General features: G+C 43.5%; 2 protein-coding genes across 3 annotated transcripts in view; one reads left to right on the top strand and one right to left on the bottom strand.

Annotated features, from left to right (window-relative positions):
• The window catches only part of MTMR6 (myotubularin related protein 6), a 53,125-nt gene extending 44,064 nt beyond the window's left edge, over nucleotides 1-9,061 (top strand). For both annotated transcript variants that reach the window (XM_068266968.1, XM_068266969.1), the window contains exons 12-14: nucleotides 587-721; nucleotides 815-941; nucleotides 3,783-9,061. In XM_068266968.1, coding sequence (XP_068123069.1) covers nucleotides 587-721; nucleotides 815-941; nucleotides 3,783-4,157 — 637 coding nt within the window. In that variant the 3' untranslated portion in view covers nucleotides 4,158-9,061. The remainder of the gene's footprint in view (nucleotides 1-586; nucleotides 722-814; nucleotides 942-3,782) is intronic.
• A 1,272-nt stretch (nucleotides 9,062-10,333) lies between these two features.
• LOC137544809 (olfactory receptor 6N2-like) overlaps nucleotides 10,334-21,870 on the bottom strand; it is a 30,406-nt gene continuing 18,869 nt past the window's right edge. Inside the window, exon 3 of the mRNA XM_068265896.1 lies at nucleotides 10,334-11,139. Coding sequence (XP_068121997.1) covers nucleotides 10,334-11,139 — 806 coding nt within the window. The remainder of the gene's footprint in view (nucleotides 11,140-21,870) is intronic.

The raw sequence follows: 21,870 nt of genomic DNA, 5'->3' as shown, positions 1-21,870 counted from the left end.
AGGCACTTGGAGAGTGTGAACTCCCCCATAGACTAGCATTAGAGTGCGGTAAATTTACCACACTGCCTCAGTGTGGAAGGCCCTTAAAGCGAGATGTATATGATGGCTGCCATATTTATTTCCTTTAAAACAATACCAGTTGCCTGGCAGTCCTTCTTATCTTATTGGGTGAGTAGTGTCTGCATGCATACACCTGAAACAAGCATGCAACCAATCTTACCAGTGGCTTGATAGTGTAATGATCAAGGGCTCTGCCTCTGACGTAGGAGATTTTTGTTCAAATCTCAGATCTTCCTATTCAGTAATCCAGGACCTATTTAGTAAGGAGATTTTGGGCAAGACTCACTAACAGTGCTACTGCCTACTGAGTGCGCTCTAGTGGCTGCCTTGCAAGCACTTTGACAGGAGAAAATCCCTATACAAATATAGTAGCAATTATTATTGTTATTTTTGTCTAAGTTGACAAAAATGCCTGATCTTCTGCATGCTTGTTCAAACCTCTTTGCTACTGCAGTGATAATCCATCGCCAGTGTCGGCAGTGATTGGTGGTTTAAATCATTTAGAAGCCTTGTTATTTTCCCTTAGATTGAAGGAGAAGACGCATTCGTTGTGGGCACATCTTCTAAAAGAACAGAGCAAATATCAGAATCCTCTGTTTGATCAGAGCTCTCTAAAAAATCAGCCAGTCCTGGAGCCGAACACCATCCATTTCAACTTCAAGTGAGCGCTTTCCCTCTCCTATAACCAATGTGCTGTGTTCCCTTTTGATGGATATAGTGTTCATTGTCTTAAATTCTGTCATTTTGTGAGCAGGTTTTGGAGGAACATGTACAACCAGTTTGACTTGTCTCTGCATCCCCGGCAGTCTCTCTCCAATTTACTTGTAAAATTCAGTGCTGAAAACTGTGCTATGGAGAATGAATTGAAACAGCTCCAGCTGGTAAGGAGTCTTCATACTGTGTAATCATTTGATGGACAGTCTGATATCTTTGTTTCATTTTTTTCTGCACACAATAAAGTAAGTTTCTATTTTTAAAGCTAGACATGTTTTTGTACCTTAATAAAACTTTTTTTTTAAAAGAACAGAGAATTGAAGTTGAGCCTATGTTGAGACTTGTGGCCACCATACATGATTAGATGCTGCTTAACTGGTTCCAGACCGACGCAGTATGAATCTACTGTACGTCCAGCAGGTGATGCTGCCGCTCTGATTGGATGACGTCCTGTTGAATCACGCATCCCCGCTTTTACCGCTGATACTGCCGCTCTGAACCCGCCGCAATTCGCTCGCTCTGACAGCAGAGCTCTGTAAGCAGGTCAGGAGCCGCTTTTATTGGCTCCTGACCGAGTGATCATGAAGAGCCAATCACAATGGCTCCCATCGATAGACCGCGTCAGAAGCCAATAAAAGTGGCTCCTGACCGGCTGTCAGCACTCTGCCATCATAGAGACGGCAGAGAGAGAGGCCTGCGGCGATGGGGCAGAGCCGTGAGTGGCGGGTATGTACGGCGATTCGTCGGGAGGTGGCGGTTTACCATACCAGCAGTCTCTAGTCCATAAGGGGGCATAGACTGCTGGTACTGAAGTGGTTAAATGACCACTATCGCGAAAAATTGTAAATTAATATACATAAAAACATAAATAAAAAGAACATTTCTTCTTGAGTATAACATGCTTGAAATGACTTTTCTCCTATGTTGCTGTCACTTGAAGTAAGTAATACAATTCTGACATAACTGACAGGTTTTGGATTAGCCCATCTCCTCCTGGGGTATTCTCAGGGTTTTCATTATTTTCAAAAGTACAAAAGTGAGCGGCAATTGCTCAGTCCAATTTCTAGAATATTGAACAAACAGGTGGGTGGAGGTGGACTGCATCTTTGTAAAGAATTTTTTTCCTAGGTAGTGATTTTGTAAAGAATAAATTAATGACTGAATTTCCCCCCTTGAGGAGATGGACTAGTCAAAAACTCCGTCAGATTTCTATGAACTACTTTAAGTGACAGCAACATAGGAGGAAAGTAATTTTACTCTGGGGAAAAAAGATACTTCTTATTTGTATGTGTTTACATGTATTTTAAATTTTACGTTTTTCCGTGATAGTGGTCCTGTAAGGTTGCCATTAATCATTAAATTGTCCATTAATGGGCATGACCGATTGTTTACAATCTATTTATAACTGATTGGAAATTTTCTATTGTCAATGGGATTGTATCATTAATGACCACCTTTAGATCAGGTAAATCAATATCAGATTGATAATTTACCTGGGTACCAGCTGTGCAGTCCCTCAATATGGCTGGATGGTGTAAAGCCTCAAAGTAGCTGGAAGGTGTAAAGTGGCTGGATAGTGTACTGGTTAGGGTCACCACCTTTGATATGGGAGACCAGGGTTTGAATCCTGGCTAGGGTCAGTACCTTCAGTAAGGAGTTCAAGGCAAGACTCCTTAACACTGCAGGGTGGCCTCTTGAGCACGTCCTAGTGGCTGCAGCTCTTGAGCGCTTTGATTTCAACAGGAGAAAAGTTCTCCACAAATGTTCAGATTATTATCGGATTACTATAATATTACATTAGACGTTAGTGGACATCGGATGCAATGTTGATCTGGTGCTCTTGCATAAGACTGTTGTAGAGAATAGTTTCAAAAGTTTTTGCAGAGTCCAATTACATTATGTGTATTGCTTTCCATGCATCTAGATGTAAATTCACCACTTCATAAAAACTGAGCATGTTAGTCAAACTAGACTGATCTTTAGTAAACCCATGCAGGAGGCATGATCTTTAAAAATCAGTGTGGCTGTTTATTGTAAGTCTTGTTATTTATCACTCATTCCAGGTTTCTTCCCCACGGGGCCCCCTATTAAAGTAGTACATATTAATGTTTCTTATTATAGCTCCCACAATTTTAGTGATCCCCTATAACAGTGCTCTTTATTGTGCTACCCCCTATTATACCCCTCATTATACTGTCTCTCCATACTAGTGCTCTTTAGGAATGTTCTCCTTAATATTCTGACCCCCAATTGAGTGCTTCTTTTTATTCTATTTGTCTTCACTCACCCCCACCATTTGGTGAATGCATGCAATAAGTGAAAAGAGGTCAAAAGCATGTATACTTCTGTTGGATTTCAGAAGGAGCGATCAAAGTAGGTTGTGTATTTGTGTAGATGGGCTGATGGTGCAGCTATGTAGATCCACTCAAAGGTGGTGGGGAAAATCTGGCAGCAGACAAAAAGGAAAAAGAGCACACTCAAATGTACAGAAGAGATATGTGGCCAGCTGGCCAAGTAATAACCTTGAGAAGTTGCTGGTATGCCCATAGAGGGACAAAGCTCCACTGCTGGAACACCCATACAGGCATACCAGCAACTTCTCAAAGTGATCAGCCGGCTGACCACATATCTCTTCTGTACATTTGAGTGTGCTCTTTTTTTTTCTTTTTGTCTGCTGCCAGATAAGTGAAAAGGATACAGAGGAGCCAAAGAGGTACTCTTGAAACTGTCTCAGCTCACCACTGTCATGGGAGGAGAAAATGCCAGAGAACCCCTGTAAAGACCTCAAGGAACCCTGGTTGAGAAAGTCTGGTGTACAAATTCAAATAGGTGAGCTGCAGTTCTTCTGAAATAGAATCAGATTCAATCTGACCTTCTCCCAGCCAGTAGGTTAGTTGACTACCACCAATCAATCCACTGATCTGTATATTTTATACTCATGACTCATTAGGAGCATTGTTTTGCTTGTCTTAATAATCTGTAAGGTTTAATCTTCTCTTTTTCTGCAGAAATTCACCAATCTTACGAAGGGTGAATACACAGAAAACAGCTGCATCAGCTCTCCGACTGCAAAGTCCATCAGCTCTCCGACCACGGAGTTCCTCAGCTCTCCAACAACAGAGTATATTAGCTCTCCGACCCCAGAATATATCAGCTCCCCGACCACAGAGTATATCAGCTCTCCTACTACAGAGTCACCCAAGCTCAAAGAATCTTCCTGTTACAAGGAACAAGTTCTCCATCCTCTGCAAGAGCCCATTCCCACCTTAGAGGGCAGCACTGCCGCAGACAACCGCTATGTGGAATATTCCCAGGAGCCTTCTAAAGTTGATTCCTCTATTGTCAGCCTGGAGTTTGGAGTCGCTAAAATGAGAGTCAGTTAAGTGTAGTCAGTGCTCAAAGTGCCTTGTGTATCCATGGATACCCTTGTAGCTTATAAAAGGCCATGATCGGACATATTACAACTGTAATATGAAACTGAATTGGGCTATTTTGGCTAGATGGACTGAAAACTGTGTCATTACGTGGCATATTTTAGAATTGCCACCGCTGCTCCTGTGTAGAGCGAGGTTCTGGAGTTGCTTGAATGTCTAAGGGAAACAGACCTCTGAAACTTAGAAATGGAAGATGTCTGTACTGTAAAACTATAGTTTACATTCTTTCTGTTAATGATACATATCTATTATTAGATTCTCATCATCTAGAAGCTCTTGAGGTCCATAGTCATGTATGAAAATGTTTGAAAACATAATGGCCTTTGTTGCTCATAGCAACCAATCAGGTTCTTCATTTCATGTTCATGCTTGTGGTGAGATAACTACTGCCAGAATTTGATTGGTTGGTGTGGCCAATACAGAAACCTCTTTGCATACCCGAAGGCCACTGTGTTTTCTGATTGTTTTTAGAGATTATACATAGCTTGACATGACTGTATTTCAGGGTAAGTAGCTGCATTGGTGCCATACAGGCCTCTAGAGCTTGAATATAGAACTCTAGGTGCTATTGAGCCCACACTGTGACCAAGGGCTGAAGGGCCAAAGTAACTGGATGTCTCTATGTCCTTTTAATTTTGCCACAAAGCAAAGTCATAGCTTAAAGCTCAACGAAATGTCTATTATTAAAGGTTTCCTGGACTTTCAAACATTTTAAACCGTACCAAGATTGCAGCTGAAGGACCAGTTATTAGTCACTACTGGCAATGAATAATCTTCATCACTGCAGTGTTCCTTTGGTACTCAAACCTGCTCACGTCTCTTCTGTCTTTGGCCTGCCCTGAGCGCCAATTCATTACCATTTGGCTGGATGGACATCAGTAGACTTTGTGTGCGTAACTTAGTGATAGCGAATGAGAGCCAGGACCATCAGGCACAGCAGATGTGTGGGCAGTCCTGAGCACCAGGGGGCAGTCACTGCTGGGACTTGGTGATTCATTACTGTCAATACAGTTATACCTGATGCCTCAGCTGCAGGTAACATCTGCATCTAAGAACTGTGTGTCCTGTTTGGAATCCCGTAACTATTAAAAAGTTTAGTTCTGAGTTTATACGCTTCTGTATTGAGCCATAGTGCTGTATACGTTTTCCAGCAGTAATTAAAATCTCTCCATGTATGACCAGCTTTATCTGCCTTACCCCATTCTGTATATATTATGAGGCTGATGACAGAAACATCTTATTCACCTATTACAGTGACATAATAAGCCACCCCTCCTCCTTTAAGCTAAATTCTGAACAGGTCTCCTAATCTATAGCGTTAATATTAAAGTGGACCTGAAGTGGATGTAAATTGATGAGATAAACAATCCAATTGGTAGTCTTGTATTTAAAGGAAATTTGAAGTGAAATTTAAAGTAGCCAGTTATTTACCTGGAGCTTCTTCCTGCCCCCTGAAGTCTTGCTCCCTCGCCATCAGTTCACACTGCTACATTCCTCCGCTGTCCCCCTCTGAACGCTGCATGTGCAGCCCTGTGCCGTGCACCTCCTCCATCACGCTCCTGTGACCGGGAGTGTTGTAGGTTTAAGCAGCAAGTTAAAATTGCTACTGCGCATGCGCAGAGCCCTCCCGGCCGCCGGAGCGAGTTCGAGGAGGCGCACTGGCTGGGGACTGCCATTATTAAGGATGGAGACACCTGGGGAGTGGGGCAGCATGGAATGACAGCAAGGGACCAGGAGGACTTTACGGGCCTGGAAGAAGCCCCAACTAAGTAACGGATCACTTTAACTTTCACTAAATCTACATTTAAACTTTTGACTGTCTAAGGTACATGAGCGTAGTTTTTCAAAGTGGTTTCAGCTCCCCAGGAAGTATTTTCCACTCCCAGTTTCCAGGCTTCCTGTCACCTGATCTGGCAGTGAGGGCTGTGGCAAGTGCATCCATCCAGCAATGCCCATCTATCCTTCTCCTACCAGTCACCACTATGATAAGTGGGTGGCGGCTCCACCATTAAGCCAAGTGCCAGAAAGGGAGGGACTGCTGGCCATCTTGTAATTAATTATTGTGGTATCTCCACCGTGATAAAAGCTTTTTGCTTAGTAACCATGAACCTGGCAGACTGGCAAAGAAAGATGTGAAGACGGGACCAGAGGGAGTTTTTGGGGTAGGCTAGTTTGGGGGGATACCCAGAGTTCCATATTAATGAACATTATAGCAGAATGTCAGTGGGTCGTAACTGCTGTGGGTTTAAGTTATCTACAACTTCTGTAATAAATTTAAAGGGAATCATTTGCACTACAAAACTAGGGTCGCATAGGAGGAGTGTGAGTGCTGTGCAGCCATTGGTGCAATGCTGCTTCACTGACTTTTTTATATTCATTATTAGTAAGGGAAACTGGTGAGGATGAGCTTGGGGCAAGATTAACCAAAGATGCTGCTTTGTATAGCTATAGATAGGTGAGTTCTCTATTGTCAAAATAAAGCATGGGAATCTCTCATGAATAAAAAAACTTGGATCATTCTCAATCGCTGTGAGTAGAATCTGGAGGTGTGAGCTTCAGGTCTGCCCACAGTATTTTTTTCTAAATACTAGCCAAGAGGTCCAGTCAACCTTCACACTTATTCCCCTCCCACCACCCTCAAGCTTGCATGCTGTTATTTTTAAGAAGATGTTTCCACTCCGTACACATGCAGTTGAAATCTCCATATCCTGGTTCATATTATGCAGTGAGTATATACCACAGGTCAGTGGGTTTTCACTCTCTACTGGTCCAAGTAGTCCATAGGCTAAAGATTCCCAAAAGAGTCTATAACCATTGTGAACTACAAAGTTGTACCGAAAGTGTGGAAATTAGAAGTATGATGTGTGCAGGAGACGGGAACTAGGGAAGGTCAATGAGGTGTAAATAATTCAGATTCAAATTTATGCAGCTTGCTAATCAACCAATCAAATGGCATTTTTTCTTTATCTCCACAAATTGGCATAAATTAGTTTCACTGACCATCCCTAACCGGAACCAGGCCATTTTCTCTACCACGCCCCACCCCTTCCGCACAAGTACGCACGCATGAGGAAAGTCTAATTTTCATAGCCCCTTCACCTACACCATTACAGTAACAAACCTGTGCAAAGAGCCAAGTATGAAGGCAACACATAAGCCCCTACATGGCAACGCATCCTAACCACTAAGAAGGGGCGCAGCTAAGGTTTTTGTGGCCCTAAACAAACTGCACATAATTTGTCCCCCTGTGTCACCTCTTGTCCCCCTGTGTTAACTTTTGTCTCCTCTGTTCCCCTTATATCACTGTCTCTTGCCCCCCTCTGTGTCACCTCTTGTCCCCCTTTGTGTAACTCACATGGCACCAATTCAGCGCCGAACCTCGCCACTCTCTTGCCGACCGAAGCTCCAGTCACCATGGTTGCTTCTGGCCGGTGCCTCTGACATCTTTAGAGGCGCCGTCTGGAAGTAACCATGGTGACGGGAAACCAAGTGGCCGGCAGGAAAGCGGTGAGGTTCAGGGCTGGATCAGGGCCATGTGAGTTATTGCATAAGGGGCCACGGAGTCCAGGGAGAGGGACAAGGTAATACAAAGGAGGAAGGCTGGGGGCACAGGCCAGCCCAGCATGGAGAGGCCAAACTCTAAAGGGAGACCCCAAGCAGGGGCTTGGCTTGCCTTGAACCCTGGCGGCACCGCTGCCACTAAGGCATCTCTGCTGCAATTTGAATGTTAGTTTGAAGAGAAAAGGTTCTGTTGGTGGTTTAACTGGAGTACATGACTTCTAACACAGTTCACTAACGATTTACATTCTAAAGTCTTCAGGTTCATTTAGTGAGGTTAATTTAACTTATAGTGAATTATATTTGTTTGAACACATATCTGAGTACTGAACACAATAACACGTTTACTGAAGAATGTTTACATAAAGTTCTAACCTAGTTTTTATGGTTTCATTGCTGTTTTTTTTTCTATTTTTATTACTTTAATGATGAATGGTAGGATTGTAGTGAATATAAACCTTTTAGCATTTTATATGAACAGTTCTAAGTGTGAAAGCATTTATGTTGCCCATAGCAACCGAACGGCATTCTACAAACACTGGTCCTACGTTTTTAAAGTTTGTGCAAGTGTGTGGCCCACAGTAACCAATCACTTTCTTCCATTTATTTTCAAGCCTGCAGTGCTAGGCTGGAAGCTGTACGGTTGCTATGGCCAACAAGCATTCTTTCCTCCAGACCAAATTTGTTTATATAGGAAGCTCGATCTTGGATTGTTCATGAATGATAATTTGGTTGATTGCACCTTATTTTAGGCACAGATGGCAGACTAGCAGGTTTGTGTGATGTGTGCCTGAAAGGTTATCGATTATACGTACAATGCTGATATTCTTGCCTTTTATATGTAACAGGGACTCTTCTCTTCTTCATATCTGATGCTGTGCACATCCGACAACTCTTAAGGTTCGTACACACGTGCAACTTCTCCACACAACCAACCCTACAACCTGACCGACCACAATCAATCAATTGCACGACTTGTATTTTCCGCTCACCAACTGAACGACCAACTCATTTGCATACTGCGCACGCAAGCAAACGACAGACTGCAAGATATGATCCAGGCAAACTGCCTGTCATCAGTCACCCGTCTAGTCATTGTCACGCATACACATGCCCAACTATCGTCCAACAGACCAAGTTTGGACGATAGTTGGGCAGTGAAGCTGCACGAGTGTATGAGCCTTTAGGGTGATGTGTAATTGATGTACGTTTTGAATTTGCTCAGTTCCACTGGGCTTCTGGTTTACGTGTCAAATGAATGTTGGTCAAAAAACAATAAATTTACATAACATCAAGATGTGTCTGTTCTATTTACTTTAAAGCAGGATAAAACCCTGACATAATATTCAATAAAAACATGTCATACGGTTACCATATTTGCTTTTGTGCATAAGTATTATTATTCATTTAGAAATTACAAGTTCCCAAAGTACATTGTTTTTGCTCTGAGAGCTGCTTTTGCTTTGTATACATAACTGGTTTTATTCATCTTGTATTGAAGGCAGAAATGCTTTCTGAGCAGCTGTCTGTGTTCAGGAGAGTCTGCACAATCAGAGAATGTGTCACATTCCTCACTTGATACAATTAAAGAGACTCTGAAGTCTCCCTAAAATGAGATTTTTGTTTTAAAAACCTCATTACCATAATAGTCCCTCTTAAAACGCATCCCCGTGGCTGAAAACCCCCTTGATCACCCCAAACTCACAGATGTGCACGGCGGGCTCCTTCCGCATAGAGGCAGTGCAGCTCGGCCTCTATGCACGTCAATCAGTGTGGCTCACCGCCTCTCCCTCGCCCCTCTGTCTTCCTTCACTTAGAGGGGCGGGGGAGAGGCGGCGATACGCGCTGATTGACGCGCATAGAGGCGGCCACAAGATGTCCCCGTTGAGCAAAAATCCTATTAGCGTACGTTGTAGGCTACATAGGATACAATGTATTGTCCCCCTGACAACCATAGGAGTGGTCGGCTGTCATAGGCTGAAGCCTATGACAGCCAATGACAGTGATTGGCTGGTGGGGGAAGGGAGGGCGAGGATGTAGTTAAATTAAAAAAATAGGTATTTTTATTACAAAATAAATGAGACCAATATTTGTAAAAAAAAACACACTGCACCACCAATCAGTGCCCATCAAGAGAGAGCTTTGTTGGTGGCTGAAAAGGGGGGAGGAATAACTTGTGTGCTGAGTTGTGTGGCCCTGCAGTGAGTCCTTAAAGCTGTAGTGGACCAATTTGTGAAAAATGGCCTGGTCTTTAGGGGGATTTAACACTGCGGTCATCAAGTGGTTAAAAGAAAGTTTCAGCATTTTACAATTGAAAAAGTACCTAAAAGTTGGCAAAAAAAAGTGAAAAATATCACCTAGGAGAAATCTCAGGAGAAAAAGTGAATTTGAATAAAGGCCATTGCTTCTTTCCACATTCCAGAATCTAAAATACACCCACCCATCCTATATTCATTTAAACAACACGTGTAAACCTAAGAAAAAGCATTACTTGGTAGATTTTTCCTTTATTTCAAATTTTGTAAAATACTGTCCATACAAACTGTAACTAGGGTCTCAAAGAAATTCTAGGTACGACGTATTTGCTTTATTAAAGAGTTCTTAATATCTTTGTTCCGTAGGCTATACACAACAGGGTTCAGCATGGGTGTGAATAATGTATAAAACATGGCCATCAAAGAGTCAATATCACCAGAGTATGAAGGCTTTGGCCGAACATACATGAAAAACAAAGGCAGGAAGTACAGGTTGACCACTATGCAATGGGAAGCACAGGTGGAAAATGTTTTTCTACGCCCTGTGGAAGATGTTATTTTTAGGACAGATTTTATGATCTTAGTATAAGACACCACAATTAGTGAGAAGCATGTCAGAAGTACAAAAGCGCTAAGAGAGGAACCCACTGCCACGTTGAGTGAGGTGTCTGCGCAAGCCAACAGAAGCACTGGTGGGTAATCACAGTAATATTGGTGAATGATGTTTGATCCACAGTACGGTAACCTCATAGCCATTATGAATGTTACAAATGGAGCTGCAAATCCTAACACCCATGACACGATAGCTAGAGTTATATACAACTGTCTGACCATGATGGTTTGGTAATGTAGAGGAGAACAGATGGCAACATAGCGATCATAAGCCATGGCAGTTAAAAGGAAACACTCAACACAGTTACAAACCACAAAGAAGTACATCTGAAGGAAGCAGCCCATAACTGAGATGACGTCATTGTGCATTGAGAACTTACTGAGCATCTTGGGGATGGTGACAGTGGTGGAACTTATGTCCAAAAACGAAAGGTTGCTGACAAAGAAATACATGGGGGTCTGGAGTTTTGGGTCCAGGGTAACGAGGAGAAATATGGTGCCATTTCCTGTGACAGTGAAAAGGTAGATAAACAGAACAATGAAAAAAAGAAGAAGATTCAAATTCTGGAAACCTGAAAATCCAAAGATGATGAACTCCTTCACAAGGTTTACAGAGGTGTTAACAGAATTGGCATCAGGATAAATTGCTGCCTCTCGTATCTGCATGGGTGGGATTATAAAATCTTCAATAAGTATTTATTTTTATTTTGTTGCCTAAAATACTGAGGCGTTTATAAAGGACTAGCAGACCCAAGCTCGTTTAAAAACGGGCTCTAGGTCTTTTTCCTGCCGCCGCCAGTGCGCATGCGCGCACCCGCCCACCTTGCTCGCTCTCTGGTCCCGTCCAGCTGTCCTTACTGCGCACATGCGCAGTAGGCAAATCACAGGGACAGCTGGACGCATCGACACAGGGAGATTATAGTATAGGATTGTAAAAGATATTTAGTTGTATTTTATATAATGGTGTCATGTACAGTACATTGCTAGTGCCACATCATATCTTTTTGCCAGAATGGATGGTGAAATTTTATTCATTTTAATCGATTTATAAAGCGCCAACATATTCCATGGCATTGTACAAAGTAAGAAACATACATGGGGTACAAAATGCAGACAATGGTATACACCAATATACAGAATTTGTACAAAATACAGAATTGGTCATTACAGTTATAAAAGTAACATGATGAATAAAATGTATAAAAAATTCCAAGGCAAACAAGGATAAGAGGGCCCTGCCCTTTGAGCTTACAATCTAAAGGAATCCGGGGGAGGTGGGGGGTCGCAAGAGGTGGGGTGGTATACAATATTTATACCTAGATGCAGTGTGTTTTAAGCTATCTATTAGGAGTGCAACCATGGCCTTAGGTCAAAGGGGGAATGGCGTAAGGTAGAGCATATGCTTTATGGAAAAAAGTGAGTTTTGAGGGTGTTTTTAAAGATATCAAAGGTTGGAGAGTGATGGATGTGCTGTAGAAGGGCATTCCAGAGGCATGTGAGAAGTCTTGTGAATGCAACAAGGTAATTCTACAGGAGGCCAAAAGAATGTGCAAATCTGAGATAGAGATGGCCCAAACGGTTCCCGGCGAACTTCCGGTGGTTCGCGTTCGCCATCTAAGGCGAACTTTTCCGGAAGTTTGGTTCGCCCCCATAGTGCACCATTAGGGTCAACTTTGACCGTCTACATCACAGTCAGCAGGCACATTGTAGCCAATCGAGCTACACTCTCTCCTGGAGCCACTCCTCCCCTTATCAAAGGCAGGCCCCGCCGGCCATTACACTCAGTCGCGTGCCTGCATTAATTAGAGAAGGGACAGCTGCATCAGACTCTCTCATAGGGAAAGATTAGTTAGGCTCTTGTAGGCTTGTTAGCTTGCTCCTTGCTGATTCTTCTTGTTAAATAGCACCCCACAACAGCTCTTTTGAGAGCTAATCTTGTTCTCGTGATCTTTTTTTTTCTGTGTGTCCCACTGACACTTGTGTTGCATAGACAGCCTTGCTAATTCATACTGTGTGTGTGCCGCTGCCAGCCAGGCCCAGCAATTCAGTGACTACCTGTGTGTGTGTGACAGGTGCACATTGTAATACCCAGTACTGCATATACCTACCTGTTGTGTTCAGTGCACCCACCTCATCACTGCATATACCTACCTGTTGTGTTCAGTGAACCCACCTCATCACTGCATATACCTACCTGTTGTGTTCAGTGAACCCACCTCATCACTGCATATACCTACCTGTTGTGTTCAGTGAACCCACCTCATCACTGCATATACCTACCTGTTGTGTTCAGTGAACCCACCTCATCACTGCATATACCTACCTGTTGTGTTCAGTGAACCCACCTCATCACTGCATATACCTACCTGTTGTGTTGAGTGCACCCACCTCATCACTGCATATACCTACCTGTTGTGTTGAGAGCACCCACCTCATCACTGCATATACCTACCTGTTGTGTTGAGTGCACCCACCTCATCGCTGCATACACCTACCTGTTGTGTTCAGTGAACCCACTTCTTCACTGCATATACCTACCTGTTGTGTTCAGTGAACCCTCCTCATCACTGCATATACCTACCTGTTGTGTTCAGTGAACCCACTTCATCACTGCATATACCTACCTGTTGTGTTCAGTGAACCCACCTCATCACTGCATATACCTACCTGTTGTGTTTAGTGAACCTACCTAATCACTGCATATGCCTACCTGTATATAACTCAAGGGGAATGACCTGTACTGGGTGGCCACGCTACTACACCCTCAGTATAGGCACAAAGTGGCGGACATGTTACTAACTCACCTGAAGGCAGAAAGGATGCAGCACATGCAGAACAAGCTGGCAAGTATTCTTTACAATGTGTATAAGGGTGATGTCACAGCACAACGCAATAAAGGTACCACTGCCAGTAATCCTTCTCACATGTCCACACAGTCAAGGACATGACGCTCCAGCGATCTCATGGTGATATCAGACATGCTGACATTCTTTAGTCCAACGCCTCGCCTTAGCGCTTCCGGATCCACCCTCCACCAACGCCCGGACCGTCAAGTAGCCGACTACCTGGCCTTAAGTGTGGATGTAGACACTGTGAGCAGCGATGAACCCTTGGACTCCTGGGTGCGCAGGCTTGACCTGTGGCCAGAGCTGTCACAATTTGCCATCTAACTTCTGTCTTGCCCTGCCTCAAGAGTCCTGTCAGAAAGTACCTTCAGTGCAGCTGGAGGCATAGGCTATCATTCATAAAGCATTCCCGCATGCAGAAATGCTGAAAACAGCTGAATTTACCGAGCACTTATCTCCATTCATAAAAGCTGTTTCCGCATGAAAAGCTACAATTCATGAGCAGTGCGGGAAATTACCGCCTTGTGCGGTGATTATCTCAACACATGTCACTAAATGTCAATTCATAAAGATTAGAGCAAGCGGTATGAGGACAGGGAATACCGCTCCCTTGGATGTGGCGATAAGCATGCTAAGTTAATGGAGACAGACCTCCCAGCCAGCAGCAGTGAGAGCGGAATACGGAGAATATGTATCAACTCAGGCAGTGTTAGAGCCAGCCTACCGCCAGCTTAGTTTGGGAAATCACTGCAGTGCTATCGCAACTGTACACATTTTTATGAATGAGCACACAGAAGTCTAAAATACCGAATGCGGTATTTTCCTGCCTGGATTTTCTTTACCGAACACACTTTTATGAATTATAGCCATTATCACTGAGAAGAGAAGTCGCCTAAGTCACAAAAGTGTTCAGTACCTGACCTTTATCAAAATGAATGAGGCATGGATCCCGGAGGGCTACTGCCTGCCCGAAGACTAAGTCAGTCCCCACACACAGCATCTCTGCCTGCACGTCGTGTGATTGGCTGCCTGCCCCAAGACTAATGCTGCATACACACTTGAGATAAAAGTCTCTGGAAAAGGCAAGATCACAGACCAATTTTACCCCATTCCATGTAGTATGAGAGCCATACTCTACACAGTCTATTCTATGGAGCTGCATTCCCCATCAGATAAATTCTTTGCAAGATGCTGCACACACAGATGCTGTACACATTCAAAAGATCATTATCTGCAAAAGATCTCTTCCTGCAATAGATCCATTCCTTCAAAATGCATTCATAGTCTATGAGATCTGCAGATCATCATACACACCTTGTTTAACAGGCAATCATCTGCAGATCATCTGCAGATCAGATCCACCAGGATGGATTTTCAGATCTGCAGATGATTGCCAGATATGCAGATGAAGTCTGTTAAACAAGGTGTGTATGATGATCTGCAGATCTCATAGACTGTGAATGCATTTTGCAGGAACGGATCTATTGCAGGAACAGATCTTTTGCAGATAATGATCTTTTGAATGTGTACGGGCATCTTTGTGTGCAGCATCTTGCAAAGATTTTACCTGATGTGGAGTGCAGCTCCATAGAATAGACTGTGTAGAGTATGGCTCTCATACTACATGGAAGGGGGTAAAATTGGTCTGTGATCTTGCCTTTTCCAGAGACTTTTATCTCAAGTGTGTATGCAGCATAAGTTGCTTCCCAGTGCCACACAGCATCTCTGCCTGCAGGCCGCTTGCCTGCCTCCGCCACCACCAACAGGGTCCAGGACTCCAGGCGGATACCTGAATTTTTAAGGCCGCTGCTAGCAGCGGCCGCTATACTAATTTTTCTGGTGCATGTACATGCCTGCCTAATTTTTCTGGCTGCACTGCAGCTGCAACAACAAAACAAAAGGCATGTACATGTGCCCATTCCCCTTCGTGATCATTACTTTGCCGCGGTGAAGGGGCTTGCGTATCACAATGAAGCAATGACCGCCGGCTATATGAGTGTCTCAGGGGGGGGGGGGGGCACACCAAAGATAATAAGGTTGTTGCTTCATTGTGGACAGACCAAATTTGATCAGCTGGACAGTCACTGTTGTTCTATCATTGAGCTACCACAGCCCGGCGACCATATGGGCTTGAAAACTGCCACGGCCTGCACTCTCGCCATGGTGCGCACAAGTCCAGCACGGCCGTCACTACACAAACAGCTGTTTGGAGTGTGTAACACAGTGAGTTTGGTGTGTCAGTGTGAAGCAGTACTCTTAATTACACTCCCTGATTGATGTATACACATGCAAGATGTTTTAAAGCACTTTAGGCCTGCAATTTAGCATTCAATGTGATTTCTGCCCTTAAAACGCTGCTTTGCGTCAAATTCAGATTTTTTTCCCCCGTGACTTTTAGCATGTATCCCACTCTACCATGCCCCCCTGACAGGTTCTAGACCTCTTGAAACATCTTTTCCATCACTTTTGTGGCCAGCATAGTTTTTTCTAGTTTTCAAAGTTCGCCTCCCCATTGAAGTCTATTTCGGTTCGCGAAAGTTCACACGAACCAAACTTTCGCGGTAGGTTCGCGAACCGAAAATCGGAGATTCGGGCCATCTCTAATCTGAGATTGGGATTGGGTTGGTATTGGTAAACTAGTGAGGAGATGTACAAGGGAGAGAGATTGTGGAGAGCTTTGCAAGTTAGGGTTAGGTATCCAATGAAGAGCATGACAGAGAGAAGCAACAAAGGAAGAGCAAGAAGAAAGATGAATGAGACGAGCAGCCAAGTTCAGTACAGATTGGAGCGGTGCCAGTCTGTTAGTTGGTAGTCTACAAAGTAGTATGTTACAATAGTCCAGAGGAGTTAATGGAGCTGCAGAGAAGCTAGTGCTTTATAGGCATGTTGGATGAAACCAAGGACTTCTGCCTCTCAACTATTCTTCCTGGATGTCTGCAAGATTCCTGAAGTTTAAACCTGAACAAAACAGAGCTGATTTTCCACCCTGTGCAGTACTATCACCCTTGGACATTTATGTCACAATTGATAACACGACCTACCACCCTACCATCCCAAGCACGCTGTTTGGGTGTCACCCTGGACTTTGCCCTTTCCTTGCACTCCACACCCAAAATATCACCCATTCCTGCAACTTCCACCTCGGTAACATCTCCAAGGTTCTCCCCTTTATCACTCCAGACACCACCAAACTCCTAACTAATGCCCTTATGATCTCCCACCTGCAACTCCCTTCTTTCTGGCCTCCTTTTGCACTTCGTTGCTCCTCTATAATCTCTCATAAATAAGGCAGCCAGACTGATCCATTCTTCCCATCGCTCCACCTCCACGACTCCACTCAGTGAGGTTGATGCATAAAAACGCTATAATATTGCTGTGCACAGACAGCACATGACAATAGTACAGTTACTGCCGGCAGCGTGCTGTGTGAGTTAAGCCAATAAATCAAGTTGCAGGTAGAGGGAAAAAAAGCCTGCACTGCACCCCCTTCTTTCTGGTAAGTAGCCACAGACGATGAAGAATGAGCGATGCTGAGGATATGGCATAATGTGGGTTTATACAACCACACTACTCTAACGTTCAGGCCAGGCTGGGAGCAATAAAATGCCCTCCCCATATAGACAAGGAGATTGAGGGGGAAATTCATATATAACACAGGACCCAAGGCTTTTAGTGCCTGGGCGAAAAAAAAATGTCCCTGCTGTATCTCTGCAATGTCAGCTGTGCAGCCAGGTCAGTAGTTAGGGAACTGAAGGACACTTATGGAAAAATGACCCAATTTTATATTGGAGTCTCATTTATAAGTGCAGTTGTCTTTTCATTTTGTTGGAAGTTCTGATTGAAGAAATACATGATCTTGTGTTTCCTGAGCCCATTGCATTACACCCTGGCCCTTACTCAGTTTTCTTTTCTCCTAAGTTCTCTCCAAGGAGATAGTTTTACATTTTCTGTTTAACCACTTAACGACCGCCTAACGCCGATAGACGTCGGCAGGTCGAAGTGGTGATACCATGGAAACGGTCGTTCCATGTCAATTCACGGAGGGTGTCTCCGTGAACAGTCTGCGAGCCGATGATCGCGGCTCGCAGGCTAAATGTAATCACGCGGGGAAGAAAAACCCGCTGTTTACATTATATGGCGCTGCGCAGCAGCAGCGCCGTAAAGGAGATCGGCGATCCCCAGCCTCTGATTGGCCGGGGATCGTCGGCATCTGACAGGCTGAAGCCCATCCTAGGCGGCGCAGGACGAATCTCCGTCCTGCGCAGTCCATAGCGTAAGCGAGAGGGAGGGAAGGGCAGAGAGGGCGGAAATCGCTGCGGAGGGGGGCTTTGAGGAGCCCCCCCCGCAAATCACACGTAGCCGGCGGCGATCAGATCCCCCCAGCAGGACATCCCCTTAGTGGGGAAAAAAGGGGGGGAAGTCTGGTCGCCCTGCTGCAAACCTGATCTGTGCTGTGGGCTGGAGAGCCCACGCAGCACAGATCAGGAAAAAAGAGCCTGCTCCTTAAGTGGTTAAAGCAGATCCGAGATGAAAAACTAACTATAACAAGTAACTTGTCTATATAACTTATCTAAAGTTTAGATAGTTTACACAGCATATCTAGCTGCAAACAGCTTCAACATTTTATGATTATTTATTCCTGTGATACAATGAGGGCAGCTATGTTCTGTTTGTCACATTGTGACAGGCTGAGGGCTGGAGATGCTATCAGCTTGCCTGTGTGTAAATTCAGTCCCCTCTCCTCCTCCCTCCTCCCCTCTGCCTCTGAAAACTCTGGCTATTAACACCTCCTTCTCCTCCTGCCCAGACTGAGCTCCCATAAGCCCTTGCTACTGCCAAAACACTGGGAAAAGCTGTGGGCGAGGCTTGTTTAGTTTATAGGGAATTAGAGTATTAAAACAAAACAAAAAAATGTATTTGGCATTCCTCAAATGCCCTATAAACTATATGAAAGGAACACAATTATGCAATGAGTAAAAGTTTATCTCGAATCCACTTTAAAATAACTTTTCCACATTTTGCAATTAAACAAGTACCAAAAAGTAGGTGAAAAATTACTTTCAAAAGTATTCTAAGTATTTTCTTGCTTGCTAGTGACTTGAGAGGCATTTTAGTAATAAAGTGTGAAAATATCACCTAAAAGAAAATGCCCATATGCAATTAACTTTTTCTCCTGAGTTTTCTCCTCCTCGGTGACATTTTCAAACTTGTCAACCCAATGCCCTTTAAATCATCAGCAAGCAAGAAAATATTCAAAATAATTTTATTAGTACTTTTTCACTAACCTTTTTTTGGTACTTTTTCAGTTGCAAAGTGCTGAAAAGTTATTTTAAATAGAAGATAAAAAGTATCTCCTAGAAGAAAACTCAGAAGAAAAAGTTAATTGCATATGGGCCCTTGTGTCTTATTGAAGAGAAGGGAATGAGCAACTTTCCTTCTCTTTCCTTTGCTCCAGTTACTTACATTTTCGAAGTGAGCATCCATAGAAAACATGATCAGAATGGTGCAAAAAAGGGGGCCTGTTTACATAACTCATGTGCAACCTCTGCTTATAAATGGACTCTCGTTAAGTAAATGAGAGAATGTGAATGAATTTGCTCTTATTCCCCATGGAACAATTAAATGTATTGTTTATAATCCATGAACTCGTTAAAATAATTCTTTCTAATTAGGCATTGCTTTGTTGCATATGGTGTGCCCATAGGTGAAACTCTTAGTACACGGCCTAAAAGTTAGAACATACTGACGTTTTAATTGGTTCATATTATTTACACAAACATGATCTTTAATGGCTTCCCATTCTTTATTTACTGGCTTTAAAGGACAACTATTGTGAAAAATTAAAAATTCATACATATATAAAATTTGGATTTCACCCAAAGTAAAATGCACTAAACTGCAAAGTCCCGATATCCAGTATCGGCAGGATGTCAAAGTTTGGGCAACCTTGTTAATTGTCATGATTTTCCTGTATAAATCGTTGGTTGTTACGATAAGAAATGTCAGTTAAATATATCATATAGGACACACACAGCGATATTTGAGATGTGAAATTAAGTTTATTGGATTTACAGAAAGTGGGGCATAATTGTTTAAACAAAACCAGGCAGGTGCATAAATGTGGGCACTGTTATCATTTTATTAATTCCAAAACCTTTAAAACGAATTACTGGAACGCAAGTTGGCTTGGTAAGCTCAGTGACCCCTGACCTACATACACAGGTAAATCCAGTTATGAGAATGAGTATTTAAGGGGGTAAGTTCCCCTCCTCTTTTAATTTTCTCTGAAGAGTAGAAACATGGGGGTCTCAAAACAAAAATTGTTAACCATTATGGTTTAGGAGAAGGATACAGGAAGCTGTCTCAGAGATTTCAGCTTTCTGTTTCCACAGTTAGGAACATATTGAGGAAATGGAAGACCACAGGCTAAGGCTCGAAGTGGCAGACCAAGAAAAATCTTGGATAACCAGAAGCGACGAATGGTGAGAACAGTCAGAGTCAACCTACAGACCAGCACCAAAGACCTACAACATCACCTTGCTGCAGATGGAGTCACTGTGCATCGTTCAACCATTTGGCGCACTTCACACAAGGAGATGCTGTATGCGAGAGTGATGCAGAGGAAGCCTCTACTCCACCCACAGCACAAACAGAGCCACTTGAGGTATGCTAAAGCACATTTGGACAAGCCATCTTCATTTTGGAATAAGGTGCCATGGACTGATGAGACTAAAATTGAGCTATTTGGGCATAACAAGGGACATTATGCGTGGAGGAAAAATAACACAGCATTCCAAGAAAAACACCTGCTACCTACAGTAAAATATGGTGGTGGTTCCATCATGCTGTGGGGCTATGTGGCCAGTGCAGGGACTGGGAATCTTGTCAAAGTTGAGGGAGGCATAGATTCCACTCAGTATAAGCAGATCTGGGAGACCAATGTCCAGGAATCAGTGACAAAGCTAAAGCTGCGCCAGGGATGGATCTTTCAACAAGACAACAGCCCGATGGAACAAGTACAACGTTCTGGAATGGCCATCTCAGTCCCCAGACCTGAATAATTGAAACTCTGTGGTGTAAGTTAGAGAGCTGTCCATTCTCGGAAGCCATTAAACTTGAATGAACTTGAACGATGTTTTGTAAAGAGGAGTGGTCCAAAATACCTTCAAGCAGAATCCAGACTCTCATTGGAACCTACAGGAAGCATTTAGAGGCTGTAATTTCTGGAGGATCTACTAAATATTGATTTCATTTATTTTTTGTGGTGCCCAAATTATGCACCTGCTTAATTTTGCTTAAACAATTATTGCACACTTTCTGTAAATCCAATAAACTTTAATTTCCTTTTCAAATATCACTGTGTGTTTTCTATATGATCTATTTAATTGACATTTTTTTATCATAACAACCAACGATTTATACAGGAAAATCATGGCGACTAACAAGGTTGCCCAAACTTTCGCATCCCACTGTACATGTGCTTGTCGGTTGCTTGAGCAACTGACCGAAAAAGCACTAACCTCCCCCCCATGCAGGATAGAATATGGTCGGTTCCCGAAGAGGATAGGAGGCGCCCGTGTAGTATATCAGGTGTTCCCTTTTACAGAGAGACTCCACGTGGAATACGATTAAGAAGGTTTATTTAGCACAATAGTATTGTGCTAAATAAACCTTCTTAATCGTATTCCACGTGGAGTCTCTCTGTAAAAGGGAACACCTGATATACTACACGGGCGCCTCCTATCCTCTTCGGGAACCGACCTTATATTACCCCACTCGTGGGGTTTTTCGCGACGCACGAGAAGCGAAACCTTTTTCTAAGGAGCAGCGACCGACGACCATAAAAGACCGAGTGGGGACGGGATTTCCCTACACGCCTGTACAAGTGGTTGCCTTCAAGCAACCTACACTTGTGAGTATATCTACTCTTAATTTACTAATCTCATTATCTGAAGATAATACACCATAAGGGCTCCTGGTACCCCTGCGGGTTTTTTCTTTTATTTCTTTATACCGAGCAGGATAGAATACTCACTGAGCCTCCAGGAACATCCTGTAGCTCCTGGCGACTTTCTGTCATCCTCCGTGCACAACTCCTGGCGTGTCACCTGACCTTCCTGGAGCCATGCACGGACGTTGCAAGCCGCAAGGAGCTTGCTACGAGCAACAGGACGTCGCTGGAGGCTCGGTGAGTATTTTATGGCCGGCAACCCCCCACCTTAAAAAAATCAGTCCCCGTTATCCCCTCAGACATGCCGGTTGGTTGAGACTTCCAGTTGCCTGAGTTCCAGATAACAAGGACTTTGCTGTAAATTACTTTTTTTCTGTATCACTATTATTTACAGTAGTTAGTGAAAATCTGACAAATCTGTCAGGTTTTGGACCAGTCCA

The sequence above is a fragment of the Hyperolius riggenbachi genome, chromosome 2, assembly GCF_040937935.1.
Source record: "Hyperolius riggenbachi isolate aHypRig1 chromosome 2, aHypRig1.pri, whole genome shotgun sequence".
In the NCBI taxonomy this organism is placed as follows: domain Eukaryota; kingdom Metazoa; phylum Chordata; class Amphibia; order Anura; family Hyperoliidae; genus Hyperolius; species Hyperolius riggenbachi.
This window is presented reverse-complemented; position numbering and strand designations above follow the sequence as displayed.